This window comes from Canariomyces notabilis (genome assembly GCF_033297395.1).
Source record: "Canariomyces notabilis strain CBS 508.74 unplaced genomic scaffold N656scaffold_34, whole genome shotgun sequence".
Classification (NCBI taxonomy): Eukaryota; Fungi; Ascomycota; class Sordariomycetes; order Sordariales; family Chaetomiaceae; genus Canariomyces; species Canariomyces notabilis.
Window position 1 is genome coordinate 144471 of NW_027041856.1, and position 18959 is coordinate 163429.

The window sequence follows — 18959 nt, forward strand, 5'->3', positions numbered from 1 at the left end:
GGATGGTGCTCTTTCACTTCAGATGTCGATGGCATTGCCTCTTTTCCACACTAGCTTCAACTCAATGCTGCGAAGGCAGGCACGGCCAACGTTGGATGCAACTCAGGCGCGACGACGTTTGGAGATGCTGAGGGTAAGCCCCGAAGTGCCCAGCCATCATCGACGCCTTGCCCTTTCTTTTGTTTTGGCGCTTGCATGACAATTGATGAGAATTCACGGATAAGCTTCAAACATTGCAGTGGCATTTCAGGTTGCATGTCACAGATTCACGAAGCAATGAGTACAGTACGGACACTGTAGTGGTTACTGTGAAGTACATGCAGTGCCATGATCACTCACTGCAGTGCACCCACATGTTACGGTCTGAACTGTGGTCGGCAGCGACTGAAGGCATCATCAAATTAACAACTCCGACTCATCAATGTACATGGAATACCAACATCATCTTTGCTATGCGGTGATCCTGCATCGTCCGGCCACCATTACGGGTCCCACATATCGTCCCCGCTTTCGACTGATCTTTTGGATTGGAAGCTTACCCGCTGTAATAGGATTGTACTAATCTACTGTATTGCTTTACCTTACCGTCCCACAGTCTGCCACCTTCCTGCCCAACCGACAAGACACGGCGCAAGTCAGTCTGGTCTCCGGTCGCACATTCGACAGAGGCAATCAACTGGTGAGACAGGCCCGAGAAATACCGACCTTCCTCCGTCCGGCAACGCACTGCTAGTGGCACCGTCCCGTCGCCGGGAAATCACGACGTGCATCCCGTCCCTCTCCAAGTTCCATGAGGCTTGCACGTGCACAGTAACGCAGGGGAGTCGAGGCCCTGAAGGGGGAGGACTCCGCAACAGGGGAAAGGAGAAAATCTGAGAGCCATGGACGCCGCTATTCAGCGGGCTCTTAATGATAAGCTCTACGATAAACGAAAGGTTGGCGCATTAGAGTAGGTCATCATCTATCTATCTGCCTTTGCCCGTGTGTCTCACTGCCCGTTCGGGTTCCATACCCGTCGATTCTCGTCATAATATTAGCCGAATCTCTAACCGCCAGCTCTCTTCCCCCCTGACATAGACTCGAGCGGGTCATCCGCGAGCTCGTCGCCGCAAGCGACTACGCCAGAGTTGAGTCCATCCTCGACCAGCTCTGCAACGAGTTTGCCTATGCCGTCCACCAGCCCCATGCACGAAACGGAGGTCTGATAGGCCTTGCTGCCGCCGCCATTGCTCTTGGCTCGGTACGTCTTCCCCCCGTTCCTGCATACTATTGTACGAGCCAGAGTCGTTCACTCACACTCGCCCCCCTTTGTCTCTCCCCCGCCATGTTTAGGAGCTTGCCAGATATCTCGAAGTTATCGTACCACCCGTTCTAGCTTGCTTTACTGATCAGGATGCCCGCGTCCGGTACTATGCGTGCGAGGCTATGTATAACATTGCCAAGGTAGCCAAGGGGGAAATACTGATATACTTTAACCACATATTTGATGCCCTCTGCAAGGTATGTTTACTTGATAGCCTGCTGTTGCTGGTGGAATCTGACCTCAGCACCTGGATTCTCAGCTGGGCGCGGACTCAGAACTGTCGGTAAAAAACGGCGCCGAGCTGCTGGATCGCTTGATCAAGGATATCGTCTCGGAATCCGCCGCCACATATGTTTCTGTCTTGGAGCAGCCACCGCCATATAAGGAGGACGATAAGGGCGCCCCAGACGAGACTGTTGAGCTGCCCACAGCCTTCTCTCTGAAACGCTTCATACCGCTACTCAGGGACCGGATATATGCGCTTAACCCTTTCACCAGGACCTTCTTAGTTGGCTGGATCACTCTTCTTGATTCCATTCCCGATCTGGAACTGGTCACTTACTTGCCCGAGTTCCTCGGCGGCCTGTTGCGTTTTCTCAGTGACTCGAACAGGGACGTCCATACCGCCACTCAGGGCTGCTTGGACAAGTTCCTCAACGAGATCAAACGCATTGCCCGCATCAAGAAGGGCATTGCCGAGAGCAAAAAATCCAGGGGCGATGGCAAGCGCAAGCGGGTCGACTCGGTCGACAGCGGGAGCGCCCATCCCCAACTGGAGGAAGGGGACGAGATCGAGTCTGAGACGGCCGACGATGACGACACGGAGAGCGAGGATGATTGGATCCCCGGTCAAGATGTCCAAATCAACTACAAAGCCATCCTTGAGATACTGACTGCCACTCTCGACTCGCCGATGGGTAAGTTCGATTGCGTACAAGGTACCGTGTTAATACTGGCATGGTATGATGCTAATGCCTTTCACCAAAAGAAGACGGCCTGCTCGAGTCGCTGCGCTGGGTAGTCGAGTTCCTTGATATCTGCCCAGAAGAAGTGCTGCCCTTTACCCCAAAGATATTGGCCCATCTCCTGCCCGCCATGGCGAGTGGCGTGGAGTCAATCCGCCAGGCCGCTGCTCGAGTCAACACATCCTTGATGGACTACGTCGTCTCCCTCTCTGACGAGGCAGAGCTGGGAACACAGGCCCCGTCACGGACTCCTGGACCCGCCCCACCAGCCGGGGAGAGACCAGACGGCACCACAAGCGCCCGGGCTTCGCTCTCAAGCTCGAGGGAAATCGATTTGCGCAGTCCTACGCCGGCGCAGGCAAAGGCCACGGGTCAGACACTGACCCAGGACACCCAGCCTCAGGCAGACCTCGACTACGCTGCTGCCGTGAACTCACTGACACTGCTGTTTCTCAACGACCACGAGGCCACTCGCGTCGCCGCACTCACGTGGCTCATTATGCTGCACCGCAAGGCGCCGAGGAAGGTACTAGCATTCAATGACGGGACGTTTCCGGCTTTGCTAAAGACGCTGTCGGACCCTGCCGAGGCGGTCGTGACCAAGGACTTGCAACTCCTTTCCCAAATTTCCAGGAACAGCGAGGATGACTACTTTACAAACTTCATGGTCAACCTGCTCCAGCTTTTCTCCACGGACAGGAAATTGCTCGAGACGCGTGGGAACCTCATTATCCGCCAGCTCTGCACCAGCCTCAGCCCTGAGCGCATCTACCGCACCCTGGCCGACTGCATCGAGAAGGAGGAGGACGTTGAGTTTGCAAGCATCATGGTCCAGAACCTCAACAACAACTTGATCACGGCGCCAGAGCTCGCCGAGCTAAGGAAACGGCTGCGGAATCTTGAGACCAAGGTAACGTCTCCTCTGCCCTTGGATATTTGCGTGAACTGACAGTGTCAGGACGGGCAAACCTTTTTCGTTGCCTTGTTCCGCTCGTGGTGCTACAACGCCGTCGCCACCTTTTCCCTGTGTCTACTCGCCCAGGCGTACGAGCAAGCGTACAACCTCTTGCAGATATTGTTCGACTCCACTCTTCACTGCCCTCACCAGCTTCCAAGATTTGCTGACAACTTGCCAGTGCCGAGCTAGAAATGACGGTTAGCATGCTCATCCAGATAGACAAGCTCGTGCAGCTCCTCGAGTCGCCCGTTTTTACCTGTAGGTACTGAACGTTATCCTATTCAAAGCATGTGGCCGGCTGACTCACGACTACGCACACCGCCCGTCTAGACCTCCGCCTGCAGCTCCTCGAACCGGAGCGCTACCCACACCTGTACAAGTGCCTCTACGGGCTGTTGATGCTGCTCCCGCAGTCGTCGGCCTTTGCCGCCCTCAAGAACCGCCTTAACTCGGTCAGTTCGATCGGTTACCTGCACATTGCGCCTAGACCGTGAGTTTTACCCCTGTTTCTCCATCCTATTCATGGTTTTAACCTCGTCTGTCCTCTCCGACTCCTGAAATGCTTCTCAGCGACTGCAAACCAAAGTCGCACCACGACTTACTTGCTCATATGCTGACATAAGCAGCAACGCCACCACCCCCAGCGTTCCATCATTTGACCGCCCCAACCGCCTCAAGGGGAGCAGAGAGGAGGGAATCATCCGGTGGAATGAACTGCTCGAGAAGTTCCGCAGCGTGCAGGAACGTGCAAGGAGAGCCAGACGTGCGGGCGGGCCAGAGGGCGATGATGTCGGAATGGGCATGGGGATGGGCGAGTTGAGGATTGGCGGTGGTGGTCCCGGTGGTGGTCGTCTCGGTGGCGTCGGCGGCGGGGGTGACGACCCCAGGCAACCTCATCTTCTTCATGACCCGATGGGGAAGATGGGTGCTCCTGCCGGGGGAGCTGGCGGTATGGGCAGCGCTGCTGGCGGCGCCGGCGGAAGGAGTGGCGCTGCATACCCCGGCGTTGGAACGCCGGTTGGTGTCAGGGCACCGACGCCTACTTCGGCGGGTGCTGGTGCGAATAACAAGGCTGAGCCGCCCGCAAAGGTGAGATCCGGGTTGGGGAGGCAGTTTGGAAGGCTTGGAGGCGCTGTTTCAGGGCGGAGCAAGCGCAGCTAGTTTTACTTTTCTCTCTCCTGTTTCTGTTTGTCCTGTTTTTGTGCTGCGGTCATGGCATAGCTTTGGGCTCCGGGGGTGCTGTTTGATTTGGCTCTGCTTGTTATCCTCCAAATCATATGGATACGGCTGGGGTAGGGTTTCGCGTATTTTCTGACAGCGAATGTTTCCCCCTAATTGCATAGAGGCTTGCTCATGATTCTGGTCAACTTAAGGTCAAGGTCAAGCCGGTGATTTGTGGATGCCGCCGGCGCAGAGATGGCGCGCGCTACCCCTAGTCCCCGGGAAGTGAGACTAAACGGCTGGGCAAGTACATACGGCAATGGTGCATAGGAGGGCCAAAATCCAAACAAAGTGAAGCAAGGAAACGGGACGGTAACGGTGAACATGTGGATGCAGTTGTACTCGGTTCACTTACTGAATTGCCGTCTTGTACAGCAAATTATGACTGATATCTATTTCAGTGTACATGTATCAACGTAAACTGCAAAACTCATTGTTGCCACAACAACTACTCCTTGGGTGTACATACAAGTACTATCCAGTACAAGTCACAAGGTCCGTACAATCCCCGCGCGGCTATTTGTAACCACTCGTCTAGCGGACAGTAGATCAACACAACCCTCTTCCTCACCCACATCTCCGTCGGCACTCTTTACTTCCTCCCTACCCCGCAATCTACCCCAACCCGGATCGCCCCCCTCCCCCACCCTTTCTAGGCGAAGCCCGCTCGACCAAGCCCTCAAACACCTCGTCGCGGCGCATCTCCATGCGCCGCAACTCGGCTCGCAGGCTCTCGAGCTCGTGCCGCGCCCGCTCCGTGTCGGGCGGCAGGCCCTGGAACGCGCGCACCTGTGCCTCGAGGTCCTGCTTCTGTGCCTGCAGCGCCAGGTAGGACTCCTCTTCCTGTCGCACCTGCTCGATCGAGGGGGTATTACTGGTGGTGGTCGGGGAGGAAAGTGATTTAGCCCGATCCCGCAGCTCGGGTACACGTGAGGAGAGGGCCTTGATGCGGCGCTGGGTTTCGAGGTTTTGGAGGGCCAGGGTGGGAGGTGGATGGTAGCCTTGCCATTGCTGCCATGGACTTGATTTGTCGTCGTCGTCGTTGGCTTGCGGTTTGCGGGCGGCTTCGGGGGCGTTATTGTCATTGTCGTCAGGATGCTGGTGAGGTGAGGGTGAGGGTGGACGGAGAGAGGCGGAGAGGACGCGGGTGCTGGCCGCTTCGCGGTTCATGTAACCCGTGAGGACATCCAGGCGAGAGAGTGTCTGTTCCAGCGTCAGAGACTCGGCGGTCAGCCTGATCAGGGACTCGGCCAGGGATGGCGGGGTTGGATGGGCGATTCCGCTCTGGACCGCCAGCGCGGCCATGCTGTCCAGCGCGATCTGTCCGTCGCGGGTGAGGGACCTTTCGAGAGAGGCGAGAATTGCTTCGCGGGCGTCGCCGAGTGGGTTGTTGTTGTTGTTGTTATTGTCTGGCTCGGACTGTGAGTGTGACTGGGCCTGGTGGGCTCGGAGTTGGTCTAGCGCCTCGGCCTCGAGCCGCGCGATCATGGCTCGCTCCTCGTCGGCTGCCTCGTTGGCGACGGCGAGAGCCAGTAATACCCGTAGAGTGTCGGCATTGCGCTCAAAAGATGGCGGGCCGCGGGGGAACTTGCGGTGCAGCCAGGCGTCGATGTAAGACCAGTCTTTGGCAGCTGAGGCGGCGGCGCGTGCGACTGAGGGCGAAAATATTGCGGCGTTTGGGGGAAGATGAGCCATTTTCACTCGCTGGATTCTAACTCGTAGGCCATGTATGATGATAAAACTGTTGTTGACGGCTGCGGCTTGATGCTACAGAAACGTCTTAGAGTAGCTGCCGGTGTGAAACTGTGAAGCCAGCCAGTTCCACTTCGCACCGCAGATAATGGTTGTTTTAGGGCTGGGTATTATGTGAGAGGTCAAATTTATGGCATATAAGATGAAACTCACACTTATAAAGTGAGGAACACCACATACTGTATTCACCAAAAGTTGAAGTTCTCATTTAGTTACTCGGCGAGGCCTGTAGTTAGGGTGTGTAAGTTGACCCCTGCTCCTTCTTGAATCTGGCTTGCCGTTTGTCTGATGCCGGGAGTTGAGTGGGGCTACCATCGTAAGTAGGGAAGTGAACCAGGGTTAGAAGTGAACCAGCCCCATACGTCGCTAGCTAATGCCAAGCCGTGGGAGAATCAGGATCAGCTCCCATTGGCCGTGGTTCACTTCTAACCCTGGTTCACTTCCCTACTTGCGATGGTATGGGTCACTTCAGCCTGACGACCCCACCAAGAGCCGTGGGCTTTGTTGATTGGCCAATCTGCTCAAAGTAAACAAACCCTTGCGAGGGCCATTCATGCCTCGTCACGTCAAATGCTTGGACGCGACTTCTCCGCCCATAACTACCATTATTCTCAGTCGCCGCCGCCCACGAACGAAAGAGACATTCTCGGCCCCAGACCTCAAAATTACTGCCCATGACGAGACATACATCGATAGCAAACGCGATTTAACACCACATTTATCCGCGGCGCCATGGTACAACCGGGCATCGGCGGTCTCGACACGCCGCGAACCAACGTGGGGGACGCGACTTACCTTAGCCGCAGGCCCGACTTCGACATATCACAAGAGTTATCCTTTCAGTCACCCTCAAAGGACGGGAATCTGTTGCACCAGCTCCGCAACGGCAACCGCCCCAGCCTCAAGACCCCGCGCGGGAGTCGCGCCCCGTTTGCCGATCGGCAGAATCTCCCCGCTGGCCTCGGCGGGCCCGAATTCACGCCGCTGCTCAAGTCGGCAACTAGGAACAGCGCCAGACGGCATGCCGCTGGCAAGGAGAACGGCCGAGCGACGCCCGCCTTCCTCGACAGAATCGACGAAGACATGACGCCCATGCCCGCTGGCGAGACGAGCATGTACGGCGCCTCTCGCAACACGTCATCCTTTATGACCAACACCCCGCTCCCGGTCATGGACAGCAGTAGTACAGCGTCCACCCCCGTGGTCATGCGGCGCCGCGACAATGCAAAAGGGCCCCTCGAGGACGGAAACCAGTTGTCCCTGCGAGAGCAGGAACATGTCATTGACAAGATAGAAAAGGAGAACTTTGGCCTCAAGCTCAAAATCCACTTTCTGGAAGAAGCGCTCCGCAAAGCCGGCCCTGGATTCAGTGAAGCTGCTCTCAAGGAGAATACCGAGTTGAAGGTAGACAAGGTAACAATGCAACGGGAGCTGCAGCGGTATAAAAAGCACCTCAACTCGGCAGAAAAGGACCTCGAGAGCTACAGGCAGCAGATACTCGAGATGCAGGAAAAGGCCAAGCGGAAGTATGCCGACGAGAACCAGCGTGCCGAGATGGACCGGCTGCGGCAGGCACTCGAGGACAAGGACGCCGAAATTGACCATCTTCAAAGGCAGCTCGAGGGCGAGCAGGGTGAGCGTGACAAGATCGAAAAGTTGCAGGATGAGATTGGCGACTTGGAGGCCGACCTTCGGAGGAAGGACGACATCATCACACAGCACGAGGATGAGATTGAAGAGCTAAGGGATAAGGTAGTCGAAGGCGAGGAGCAGCTGAAAAAGACGCAACGACGCATGGTGGAGCTGGAAGAAAAGGCACAGGACGGGGACCGTCTCCAAGAAGCCAAGGACACCATTGAGGACCTCGAGGCCAGTGTGCGGCGGCTGGAGCAGCAGATTGACGACATGAAAGACAAGCTTGACGACGCAATCTCGCAGAGAAACCGCGCCGAGGCGGACCTGGAGGAGTTGCAGGAGGAAATGGCCAACAAGTCTGTCGTCACCAAGGGCCTCTCGCGGCAGATTGAGGAGAAGATGGCCCGACTGCAGGCCGAAGCCGACAAGGCACGCCAAGAATGCAAGGCACTAGAAGACGAGCGTTCGGCGCAGCAGAAGGAGATGGATGGCATGAGGGCCAAGCTGAGTGAGGCTCGCGAGGAGCGCGACTCTGCCGAGCGCCTTCGTCTCTCCCTCGAAGCTCAGCTGGAGACGGTACATACGTCTCGGCGGAAGGAGATGGATGAGCTGAGGCACCAGCTCAAGGAGGCCCGAGAGGAGCGCGACTCGGCCGAGCACATACGTCTGACGCTGGAGTCCAAACTGCAGCAAGCACAGGCTGATCTAAACAGGAGAGCTGACGAGAAGGAGATTCTCCAAACCCGCCACGATGCATTGACAAACGAGTCAGTGTCACTTCAAAGAGATGTCTCCAACCTTCGGAAAACCGTCGCAGAGCTTGAGGATAGTCTGGAGCGGGAGCGGCAACACGGGCTTGATATCGAGCGTGACATCCGGAATCAGTTCAGGGAAGAAATCGAGCGGCTAAACGACGAGATCTCGGACCTCCAAGCCGAGTGCCGTGAGAAGGATAACCTCTACGACAATGATAGCGAGAAATGGGAGAATGAACGTCACAACCTAGAGTCTGAGCGAGACCGCGCCGAGGAACGGGCTGCTGGCCTCCAGCGCACTATTGACAGGCTGCGAGATGCCGAGGGTGCCTTGTCGGACAAGGAATCCAAGCTGCAAGAGGCCCTCCAGAGTGAAACAGAACGCCACAAAAAGGAGGAGAAAGTCTTGAGCACGCAGATCGAACAGCTCCAACACGATCTAAGCTCCAGGCAGGCCATGTTGGAGGACCTCCGCAATGAGCTGTCAGCCGTCAGGGACGCGCTTCGCCAGTCTCAGCTGGACTGCCAGTCACAACAGGAAAAGGTCGAGGCACTCGAGGACGAGGTCGAAATCTTGCAAGCCACAGTCGACGAGGAGTCGGAGAAGGCACGTTTCGAGCTCGAGCAGGCGCAACAAGAGTGTGACCGGTTGAAGCAGCAACTGCTTTCTCTTCAGGCAACCGCGGACTCGGCGAAGGCTTCTCCAAGCGCCAAGCAGACAAGCGAGACCGTCTCTCGCCTAAGGTCCCAGCTTACTGATGCCACTGACGAGGTGTCGAAGCTTACCGAGGAGCGCCGGACACTGCAGGACCGGTCGGCAAGCTTGGATGCGGAGCTTCGCTCCGTCCGGGCTTCACTCGAGAAAACGAAGGCGGAGCGCGATGAGCTTGAGGCAGAAATCGACCGCCTCAAGGAACACGGCGAGGACACTTTCAAGCTTGACCAGGAGAGGCTCGACTTACGCGTCTCCAAGACAAAGCTAGATTCCGAGCTGCGTCGGCTGAAGGAAGAAAACAGGGTCCTGGATGGACGTCGGCGGGAGGTTGAAGAGTCTCTGGAAAAGGAAATCGAGAGGGCAGCCGCTGAGGAAGATCGGCTCCGGGATGAGATCCGCGACCTGCAAACACAGTTACGACAATCATCGAATAGTCAAGAGCTCGCGGCGCTCCGCCGAACCATCCGCGAGCTCGAACGGCGTGTTGAGGACTATGAGACGCGGCTGGCTGCCTCCCAATTACCCGCTCAGGGAGGCGACGGAAATAGCGAGCTCTCGTTTCTCCATCGTGAGCTTTCTGCTGCCAGAAAGAAGGAAATCGAGCAGCTAAAGCACGATGCTACTCAAAAAGAGACCATAAGGTCGCTCAAGCGGCAAATCGCCGACCTGGAGCGCAAGGTGCACGAAGCAGCCCTGGATCGTCTGGCGACATCCCCGGGATCGTCAAATGGGGGCTCAGCGCAGAAGGCCGAAGTCTCGGAGCTACGCCAGCAACTGTCCACGGCCAACCAGTCAATGCATGAGCTGAAGAAGGCGCTCCGCGAAGCCGAACGGAAAGCCTCCGCCTCCGCGCGCGAGCTTCAGGCTCGTCTCGAGGAGCTTGATGACGAGAAGTTGGTTCTCGAGCAGGCTCTGGAAGACGCGCGCAGCGCTGCGGAAGAGTCCGCTGCGGCACACGAGGAGGCACTGAAAAAATACAAGAGCAAGCTAGAGAAGTACAAGCGAGAGCGAGACGGTCTGGCTGCCCGCCTACGGGAACAGAATCACAACAATAGCAACCACAGCGGGCTCAGCGAGCTATCCCTCGAGGAACGGCGCGACCTGCACAACATGCTGCGCGAGTCACAGGTCACAGCGGACAAGCTCGACCGCGAACTGCGCGAGCACCGCGAGGCGCTGGAGGAGCTCATGGGTGTTGAGTCGTCCCTCCGCAAGAAGCTGGACCGAGCCCGCAGCGAGAGAGCCGCATATCGGGCTAGCGCCCAGAAGCTGCAGAAAGACTTGAAGAAGCTCAAGGTGGAGAAGGACAAGGCCGAGGCTGAGGCAGTCGCTGCTGCCGCCGCGGCTAATGAGGAGCGCGCCTTGGTCCTTTCATCGCAGAGCGCGGCCAAGCCGGGTCTCAGGAATGGAGTAGACACGGACGCTATCATCCGGGCCGCCGAGGCCGCCGAGCGGAGGCACGAGAAGGAGATCCGCGGAATGGTGATGCAGATGGAGTGGCTTAAGGCATGTTGGGAGCGCGAAGCAAGGCTGCGTGGCGACGCCGCCTTTGCCAAGCACTACCTCATGCTGCAGGTACAGATCCGCGACGCCTGGTACGTTCCCGTTCCCCCCCCCTTTTTTTTTTACCTTTTTTTGAGCTAACCTCGTCCCCCCAACAAAACAGCAACAAAGCCGACCTGGCCATCATCAACCGCATCCGCGCAGAACTCAACCCCTCCGCGCGCTCCTCCGCCGCCGCTGCAGCGCTGGGCCAGCTCAGCCCCGTCCGCGAGCACACGCAAACAACCAGACGACGACAAGTTCTTCCGGCAACCGCCAATTATAACCCTGGTGCCACCAATGCCGGTGCAATGAAGCGGGTCCTCAGTGCGGTGCGATTTGTCGTCCGCATGCAGATTGGGGCGCGCAACTGGGCCCGCCACGAGCAGGTCCGCCGGCGGCTGGCCGACTGCTTTGAGGACATGGAGAGGGAGGAGCGCATCAGGAAGATGAGGGATCTCTGGCGCGCAAAGGTGGCTACTGGTACTACTAGTAAGGGTGTTTCTTCTGGTGCGGGTACTTCTGCCGCGGCGGCGGTGTGAAACTATTGTAGAGAGGGAGTTTGGGGTTCGGGATATTGGGTTTGTTTCCGCTGAAGTGGACTGGGCTGGACCGGGCAGACTAAACTGGGCTGGGCTGAGTTAGACTGAGTGGTTACTGTTCATCTCGGTTGGGTATACCTTGTCTTGCCTTGGGTTGCCTTGCTGTCATGATAGGGATGTATTCTTTTGTTTTTCACTTCCTGCTCATGGCTGGCGCGGCTCATCCGTTGGTTGGTATTGTACTGTACATTTTTGGGCGACTTGATGACAGGAAGTTGGCGGTCGGTCTGCATCAGGTTTGAACACAGGTAGTATCTTTTATCACACAGGGGTAGGGTATGGTCTTGACGTTCTGTACGGTCAAGCTGCTCATTGGAGCTGGCTAGTTCTGTAGTCATGGCTTTTATACGGTCCTTAGGACATGATCCTCAGATTGTAGGCCGTCTGGGAAATTGTGAGGGTGAGAAATGAAAGGGCTGTTATCTTCTAGTGGGCTTGATGGTCCTTCTAAGCAAGGTAGTGATTATGGTACTGCTCGCGCTCCCGAGTGTCTGCGGTTGTCTGAAGAGGATTGAAGGAAAGGTGGGATTGGGTTGTCCAGTCTTTGGGTGTAGCGTCCTCTTCGACTCCCTCTTGAAGCGGGACTGTAGTATGTAGGATAAGTCGGGCTTTGTAGTGTCTAGGTACTCTAACAGGAATGCTGAGATAAGTACGAAGCAAAGAATACAGCTCGACGGGAAGGGGAAAAGCTCAGTTGACTGTAACTTTGCAGCTACAGAGGGCATCTGGCGGAAGCGGTTGGGGAAGGAGAAGGTCAGACTGAACTGGGTATATAGGTCAAGTCCACCTTCCTACTTTCACCCCCCACCGGGTAGAGTGAGATAGGTGCCTTAGTTAGGTGGTACACAGCAGACAGCAAGCACAACATACCAGAGGCCCTCAGTTCGATTCCTCTCAATCCGCTCCCCTTAGTTCTGACCACGGCCATCTCTTGATCGACCTTTACAGCCATACTCCTAAGTGCATCCGTCCTCCGAGGGAGGACACCTCGTGCTATCTCGCTCTACGCGAGAGTGACGAGGGCTGGGACAGCCAGCACCAGGAGTCGCAGAACTCCATCACCTCAAGATTGCGAACCCCCGCCCGACTCATCACTGTCAATTCCCAAGAAGGCGTTACACCATCCAGGAGGCTACAAGAGTAGCAGAGTCAGTCGACGGACAGTTTGGGGGGTGTCGAGGATCTGGAGGCAGCAATAGCTGCGGGAGATGCATTCTTCAGGGATCTCAAGGAGCTGCCCCAGACCCAAGCCTACCCTGTGACAGCATTTCGACAGCAAAGGCGGCGAGGAGAATTTCAACAGCCTCCTTGCGTGTATCAAAGGTTGGTATGACATCACCAGCTCGTCTTAGAAAGCGATAAAGTGGGCTCGACGTAGGTATTCCCCTTGCTGTGAAACCTGCTGTCTATATCTGACTCGACTAGACTGGTTTGTCTCCCTCGCAAGCGCTTTGAAAATGTAGGCCAACTTTAAACGGAAGCACGGAGATCGCGTCCCCAAGGCTCATGACTTCGACAACGAAGTCATTTCACATTTGTACCGGACTATGACAACACACAAGGACTGGGAGGGAACCAACGACAAGTGTGCTCGAGTTCTTCGCCATGAACGGGGCAGGATTTCGAATAACTGCTATTCGAGGCATCTGGTACGGCCAAACGCGGAGGTGACATACACAAACCGAATGAGAGAGGTCGTGGAAGAGCCCAAGCCGAGAAGCCGGAAGCGGAGGAGCCGGAAGCGAAAGAGGAGGACGAGAACGAGAGCGAAGAGTCGGACGACTCAAGCGACGAGATTGTGGTAACGCCCACACGCCGCCCACGTGAAGCCACCAAGACAACCAGCAAGCACACGAGGTGAGAGTGCTGCTAGCTTGAACATGAACAAAACTCAGACAAGGGAGGTGGCAAGTGATGATCCATGTGGGTAGCTAGAAGGGAAAGTTAGTTGCCCGGCCCCTATCACGCTAGCTAAGCTAGGCAAATACAGGCAAAGCGAGGTGGCCAGAATGATATCCCTAAGTTCCTTGTCCGAATCTTCCTGGGAGTCAAGGTACGGCCAAGCGCGTCAGGGGTTCATGAAGGAGCCAAGGTACAGCCTAACGTGTCAGGAGTTAGTTTCAGTAAGAGCCAAATTCCAAGACAAGTCCGATCAAGATGGTAGACGATGCACAAAATACCGCGCTTTTTTGGCGACAACTACCTCCACTTCTCGACCGTCGAAAGGTGCGCTGGGTGCACTCCAACGGCGGTGTCCGATACCACATGTTTGGCAACCCGAAGGTCGGTCGTGGTGGCATAGACTATTCCACTGTATTCAGTCTCCCAGACACCATCAACTAACGGTCTCAAGTGTCCTGGACTGTCATGGGTCGGCTCCAGTGGCTTTCCCGCTCCCAACAACCCCATAAACTGCTCCATGCCGATCTGCTGTCTCTCTTGTCCGGTTCCCCTCGACTTCCTTTTCTTCCATCATGTGTTGTTCCCCAGCGGTTCGCAGTACGACTTGCTAGCCCCTGAGCCGGTGTGTCGAAAATCGAGAAGGTAAGGTACGTTAGCAAGAGCTGCAAGCTTAGGTAGGCTACAATCTCCCCACACCTCACTGGGTAAACGACCAAGATGGGTACTAAGGGCTCGAGGAACTCTTCCAGTCAGCGACAATGGAGTTTATCATCATCATCATCATGCTCATCATCTACCTAAGAACTGAGCCTTACCAACCAGCGAACAAAGCAGTTGCAGTATCCATGCAACAATGTATACCATACCTCCAGCTCATCCATCCATTCATCCATCCGACTACCTGTCAGTTACCATAAATCAGTACACTTCCAAGAAGAACTATCCCACTCTGCAAGGCCCAAGACACCGAGCCCAGATACCGTGTCCATCAACAAGACAGCTAAGCTAGGCAGGATAGCTAACCATATCCATCCACCCATCCATCGACCAAGCCAACTTTTCCTACCATCGTACATGGAAACGACCGGCTACTAGTATTATCAATATACTATATACTAGCACCAAGAGGATGAGCAAAAAAAACATAGAAACTACCCAGTTACCAATTCACTTCCCTCATTCATACCGATCGATCGATCCATCCATCGAGTCCAGCCAACATAAGTGATTAGCAATGCTTGCCTCCCGGTCCCAAGCTAACCACTCCCCTGCCAGATACCCAATCCAACTAGTAAACTACCCTACCCTACCCAAACCTACCCAACCAACACTATCAGCCGCTCCCACTAACCAACCTCACCGACAGACAACCTCCCCACAGACAACAGCGGCTGCAGCGACGACGAGCGAGAGAACGAGGGCGTAGCGACGGCATCGGTAAGCAGGGCGGCGCAGCGGTAAACGGTAACGGTCAGGCGGTACGAGGACGGTGACGGCGACGATATGGTACGGTACGGTATCGGAACAGGGCGGAAGCCATGGGACCTTAGGTAGGTACGCACGTGTATGTGTGCTGTTTGTGTGTGTGTGTGGCCAAATATGTACATCATTTCACATGACGAACAACAAATTGGTATCTATAACTCCGTGCGCGCCCAACCACCCAACCGGCAAAAGGCAAAAAGTCAGCACTCATTCATTCCTTTTGAAGAATATTAAAACGATTTAAAAATCTCTTGTGTGGCTTGAGAAATCTTTCGTGTTCAGTCCGGACACGCTTTAAACGTAGTCACGAGACAACGGGAGGACTTGGTGAAGGCGGCCAGGTGTCTCTCACCGAGGGGGTGACTACACGAGAGCTGCGGCTTCTGGGTGTAACGCGTCTGCAGCTCGTCCCGGATGCTGTTGAGCAGCTGCACATAGCTCTGCTGCGGGTTCTTCTTGAGGGCTGTGATGAAGGCCCACGACATGGCGCCCGTGGCCTGCGATGCGATGGTTGCGTCGGCCCTAGAGAGAGTGGAACGAAAAGTATTAGCCGGCGGTTTGGTCACCATGGGTGATGCCAGAAGAAAAAGAAATATCAAATCAATATGCGTCGAGGACCGGCTGGCTCGGTATACCATCGGCAAACCGGACCGCGTGCTTTGCTACAAACGCCAAGCAGCCTCGGCAGCCCAGTCGAGGATCGTCCCTCAACGAGCGATCCTGCAGATCAACGGCCCGCCAACCGAGTAAATGCACTTGGCGCCGTCCATAACGCTTGGTGGGAAAAGGGGTAAAATGCGGTGATAAAGACATCACCGGCATGCAATCAGAAAGGGGTATACGAACGAAGTCTGGTCGTCTTTGCTCCCAGAGAACATAATCACGTCGGCAGGTGACGTCTTCATAGCCAGAGAGCGGGCGTAAGCCTCTTCGCCGCCGCTAGCCTTCTTGAAGAAGCCAACGATGTTGCTAGCGACACCGCCAAGGTCGCCGCGGCTGTATGCGGATACGGCGCCGAGCAGGCCCTGGCCAGCTTCTTTGGCGAGGTTCGGCTCCTTGAGGATGCCCTGAGTGGAGTAGATGTATGGAAGATCAAGCGCAGTGCCTGAATGGCACGAGTCGAAAATGGCCGTCAGGCGTACGCCTGCTTGCAGCGGTCGCACCATGATCCTATGCATCTCGTCGTCGGTAATGTGGCCATTTTGCCGAAAATCAACTGGATAGATGACCTCGTCGTATCCATCGTCCTCGTCCCCGTCAAGATCCTTGGTCTGTCCACCATGCCCTGTGACCCATGTCAGATGCCGGCTCCCGAGGACCCGGGCGGAAACGGCACAGAACTCACCGGAGTAGTGGAAGAAGAGCGAGTCGTTGGGGCGAGCGTCCTTGACCAGCCAGTGCATAGCTCTCAGAATATTCTGCTTGGTCGGTTGGCTCATGGGATTCTGCTGGTCGTCGGTAAGGATAACCATATCCTCGCGCTTATAGCCAAAATTCTCAACCAGGTAGGCCGACATATTCCTGACATCGTTAATACACCCGCGGAGCTGGCCGCGCTGGTTGAAATAGTTGATGCCGATTAGCAGGGCTTTCCGACGCCCGGTGCACTGCGAATACTGGAAGGCAAACCCGTGGGAGCCGTATCCGTAGTGTTGAGTTGCTTGGGGCGGTGGCGGCGGTGCACTGTGATTACCGTGGACATATGAGTTGGAGTTCACCGTGGGCATGGCTGCTCATGTTAGCCCCCCAACTCCTCTTTCATGGCAGGGGCATGCTCACGAGGTCTTCCGTAATTGTTTGGAGGCGGGGGTGGAGGTTGATGATAGGTCTGCGGCGGGGGCTAGATGGCGTGTTGATTTAGTCCCTAGCACACGGAGATGCATGCCAACTGAGGACGGACCTGTTGGTAGCCATACGGCTGGGGTGGCGGCTGCTGATAGCCATAGCCAGGCCCTTGGGGAGGAGGAGGCGGCGGCGGCGGAGGCTGTTGGTAGCCGTAGCCTTGGGGACTGAGCTACGTTAGCTTCGAGTTCCAGAACTATCAACAATTCAAAGCATACGGATAGTAGCTAGCATATTGTTGCTGGGGCGGGGGAGCGTATCCGCCGGGGTGGTAGCCTGCGCCTGGATATCCGGACATGATCCGCAACTGTAGTCGACGGCGGTGCTGAAAGGGAGGTATAAGGTTGGGGCCCAAGGGTAGGCAAGTTCGGCGAGTGGCCAGAGATGGCCTCGCGAAGACACGGCGTCGAACGCGTGAGGTAGGGTGCCAGGAAACCCCGAACGCGGATTGCCCGAGAAGTTCCGGAGTTTTAATACTTCGGTTTCTCGGAAACGGATTTCGGTCCCAGAGAAGCCTCGAGGCGGTGGAGAAAAGCGGGGAGTGAAGGACGTGGGTGTGCTGACTGAGAAAAGCTTTGTGGTAGTCGATCCACCGGAGCAACCAGCATCAACACAACTTCACCGATTCTCAGTGCAAAAGCATGCAGCACTGCAGGAGTGATGTGTAGGATAGGGCGATTACATAGACGAGGAGAAGACGTGGCACAGAACCCCGGCCCAAGCCCGGGCAGAGCGAGCGGTCAAGGTAAGATAGGCTTATACCGGTACTTTGTATACGCGCATCGATCGAAGTTAAGAAAATCCAGGGGTTGAAGCTCAGCTGCAGGGGTCCCTGTCTGTTCTCTGTCAATGAGGAAGCAAAATCGATCAACGTTATTTCCGCGTTGCGAGGAGGGACGGGCGGACAGATCGTTGAACTCGCACACTTTGTTGGGCTACGTAGGGCGCTGAGAGCTCGGCATCGGATGGACACCCAAAAGCTAGTTATCAGTCTCCGCAACATTCGCAATAAGGCTGCTGGACCAATCCCGCCATGGTTCAATCCACGGCCGCCGGCTTCGGGCTAAGTGGGGTCAGCGGGCGTCAGCTGCTGGGATTGGCCACCTCGGCGCGGGATCGTGATGATCGCCAAGCATGTGGGTTGTGGATCGCGCGGGTGCAAGAGCCATTCTCAACGACCAGCTCGGTTCAGCACATCATCTTCTCTGACACACCTTGCCCCATGCGGCGCTTGTCCGTCGAGGCGACCTTTCAGCCGCCCAGGCCATCAGCTCGCTAACGTTGGCTGATATAACAGCTGATATAATCGCCTCTTGATTTTGTTGCCCTAATGCGTCTGCTGTAACGTTGTGTCCCAGCTCTGAGGACTGGAGCTCAACTAGGAAGTAATATCCTTGGAGAGAATCTCGCGCTCGCCATTCCTCGACATTTTAGACCCGAGGAGACCGTGCTTTCTCTTGGCCCTTGGGTGTTCCTCATGGCACGTGTGACAGGACAGGTGCCAAATGTCCTATAGGTGATGGACGATTTGCATGATTGCATTGGCCGAGCCAATGGCTTTCAAATGCCCATCATCCTGGATTAGGTCTGCTGCTCTTTCCTCATCTTTCAGTTTCATCACTGTTCAGTCAGGCAGTGACCTTCCTCAGTCGCACGCAGTTGTCAAACTCGTCGTGGTCTAGCGGCGGATGTTAGCAGCGCTATCCATTGGTCCTCAATCGGGATTTTCGTAGTGGGGCTGCTGAAGGCCATTGTTGGCCACTCAGAGCTTCTAGAAAAGCCAGGGCTTGAGAAGTGGGTACATCCTCCACGTGTTCGGCGACCTAGGGTTGTTGCTCTGCAAATTCTTCCCTTGTCTACGGAGTAGACTCTGCCGTACCTAATAACCCAAGGAAGGGATGTTACTATCCAGAATGGGCTGGTACGCAGCACCAAACCCAATAGATGCCATGTTGAAGCAGCATCACCGTCATGCGACGCGAGATGTCAACGTTGGTCTTCCCTTTGTCTGTTTCTCAAGCCGGGACTACCGGTGTGTTGTCTTTGATCAAAACCTTAGCCCGGACCCCTGTCCCATCTCTCAAGTTCCTTGCAACATCCAAGATGGTCAAAGTTATCATGTTCACTAGAATGGAGGGCAGATCATCAGCTCTGCAAGTGCAAGAGCCCCCGTAGTACTGAACACGTACAGTACTGTACATATATACCTTACCTTAGTTCCCGGTGGCGATGTGACAGTGGCTGATAGAGTACCAGTTTCTTGGGACACGAACCTGAATCCA

The 18959-nt window shown here is 55.8% G+C and overlaps 5 protein-coding genes across 5 annotated transcripts; 3 read left to right on the forward strand and 2 right to left on the reverse strand.

Moving 5' to 3' along the window:
- The first annotated feature begins 389 nt into the window (after positions 1-389).
- N656DRAFT_784468 (ARM repeat-containing protein) lies at positions 390-4848 on the forward strand. Its single transcript, XM_064816176.1, has 9 exons — positions 390-949; positions 1078-1240; positions 1333-1500; positions 1563-2220; positions 2292-3178; positions 3227-3345; positions 3405-3484; positions 3557-3716; positions 3853-4848. The coding sequence occupies exons 1-9, from the start codon at positions 882-884 to the stop codon at positions 4385-4387; spliced, it is 2838 nt and encodes a 945-aa protein (XP_064665755.1). The 5' UTR covers positions 390-881; the 3' UTR covers positions 4388-4848.
- A 10-nt stretch (positions 4849-4858) lies between these two features.
- N656DRAFT_784469 (uncharacterized protein) lies at positions 4859-6378 on the reverse strand. The gene has a single exon (XM_064816177.1). It carries the CDS (start codon positions 6140-6142, stop codon positions 5063-5065), a length of 1080 nt encoding a protein of 359 aa, XP_064665756.1. The 5' UTR covers positions 6143-6378; the 3' UTR covers positions 4859-5062.
- Positions 6379-6931: 553 nt separating this feature from the next.
- Positions 6932-11388, forward strand: N656DRAFT_792711 (uncharacterized protein; the record flags this gene model as incomplete). The annotated part of the gene is made up of 12 exons (XM_064817104.1): positions 6932-7477; positions 7517-7568; positions 7608-7612; positions 7649-7951; positions 7982-8074; positions 8117-8410; positions 8444-8772; positions 8809-8960; positions 8994-9079; positions 9119-9175; positions 9209-10899; positions 10971-11388. 12 exons carry the CDS (start codon positions 6932-6934, stop codon positions 11386-11388), a joined length of 4026 nt encoding a protein of 1341 aa, XP_064665757.1.
- Positions 11389-11448: 60 nt separating this feature from the next.
- N656DRAFT_817380 (uncharacterized protein) lies at positions 11449-14944 on the forward strand. Its single transcript, XM_064818400.1, has 11 exons — positions 11449-12037; positions 12167-12264; positions 12305-12588; positions 12670-12775; positions 12912-13097; positions 13139-13305; positions 13344-13371; positions 13439-13501; positions 13675-13731; positions 13778-13992; positions 14223-14944. Exons 1-11 carry the CDS (start codon positions 11887-11889, stop codon positions 14443-14445), a joined length of 1578 nt encoding a protein of 525 aa, XP_064665758.1. The 5' UTR covers positions 11449-11886; the 3' UTR covers positions 14446-14944.
- N656DRAFT_444872 (peptidase C14) lies at positions 14945-17008 on the reverse strand. The gene is made up of 4 exons (XM_064809672.1): positions 16736-17008; positions 16181-16564; positions 15682-16120; positions 14945-15357 (listed from the first exon to the last, which is right to left on the reverse strand). The coding sequence occupies exons 2-4, from the start codon at positions 16560-16562 to the stop codon at positions 15114-15116; spliced, it is 1065 nt and encodes a 354-aa protein (XP_064665759.1). The 5' UTR covers positions 16563-16564; positions 16736-17008; the 3' UTR covers positions 14945-15113.
- Positions 17009-18959: the final 1951 nt, after the last annotated feature.

Excerpts from the sequence above, each read along its gene's own strand:
- N656DRAFT_784468 (XM_064816176.1), top strand. The coding sequence starts at position 882 with ATGGACGCCGCTATTCAGCGGGCTCTTAATGATAAGCTCTACGATAAA. Across the intron at positions 3,179-3,226 it reads TGCGGAATCTTGAGACCAAG|GACGGGCAAACCTTTTTCGT; the intron begins GTAACGTCTCCT and ends TGACAGTGTCAG. Across the intron at positions 3,346-3,404 it reads TACAACCTCTTGCAGATATT|TGCCGAGCTAGAAATGACGG; the intron begins GTTCGACTCCAC and ends ACAACTTGCCAG.
- N656DRAFT_784469 (XM_064816177.1), bottom strand. The coding sequence starts at position 6,142 with ATGGCTCATCTTCCCCCAAACGCCGCAATATTTTCGCCCTCAGTCGCA.
- N656DRAFT_817380 (XM_064818400.1), top strand. The coding sequence starts at position 11,887 with ATGGTCCTTCTAAGCAAGGTAGTGATTATGGTACTGCTCGCGCTCCCG. Across the intron at positions 12,038-12,166 it reads CCTCTTGAAGCGGGACTGTA|AGGGCATCTGGCGGAAGCGG; the intron begins GTATGTAGGATA and ends TTGCAGCTACAG. Across the intron at positions 12,265-12,304 it reads TTCACCCCCCACCGGGTAGA|CAAGCACAACATACCAGAGG; the intron begins GTGAGATAGGTG and ends CACAGCAGACAG.
- N656DRAFT_444872 (XM_064809672.1), bottom strand. The coding sequence starts at position 16,562 with ATGCCCACGGTGAACTCCAACTCATATGTCCACGGTAATCACAGTGCA. Across the intron at positions 16,121-16,180 it reads GCTCTTCTTCCACTACTCCG|GGCATGGTGGACAGACCAAG; the intron begins GTGAGTTCTGTG and ends CATGGGTCACAG. Across the intron at positions 15,358-15,681 it reads AGCAAAGACGACCAGACTTC|GGCCGACGCAACCATCGCAT; the intron begins GTTCGTATACCC and ends CACTCTCTCTAG.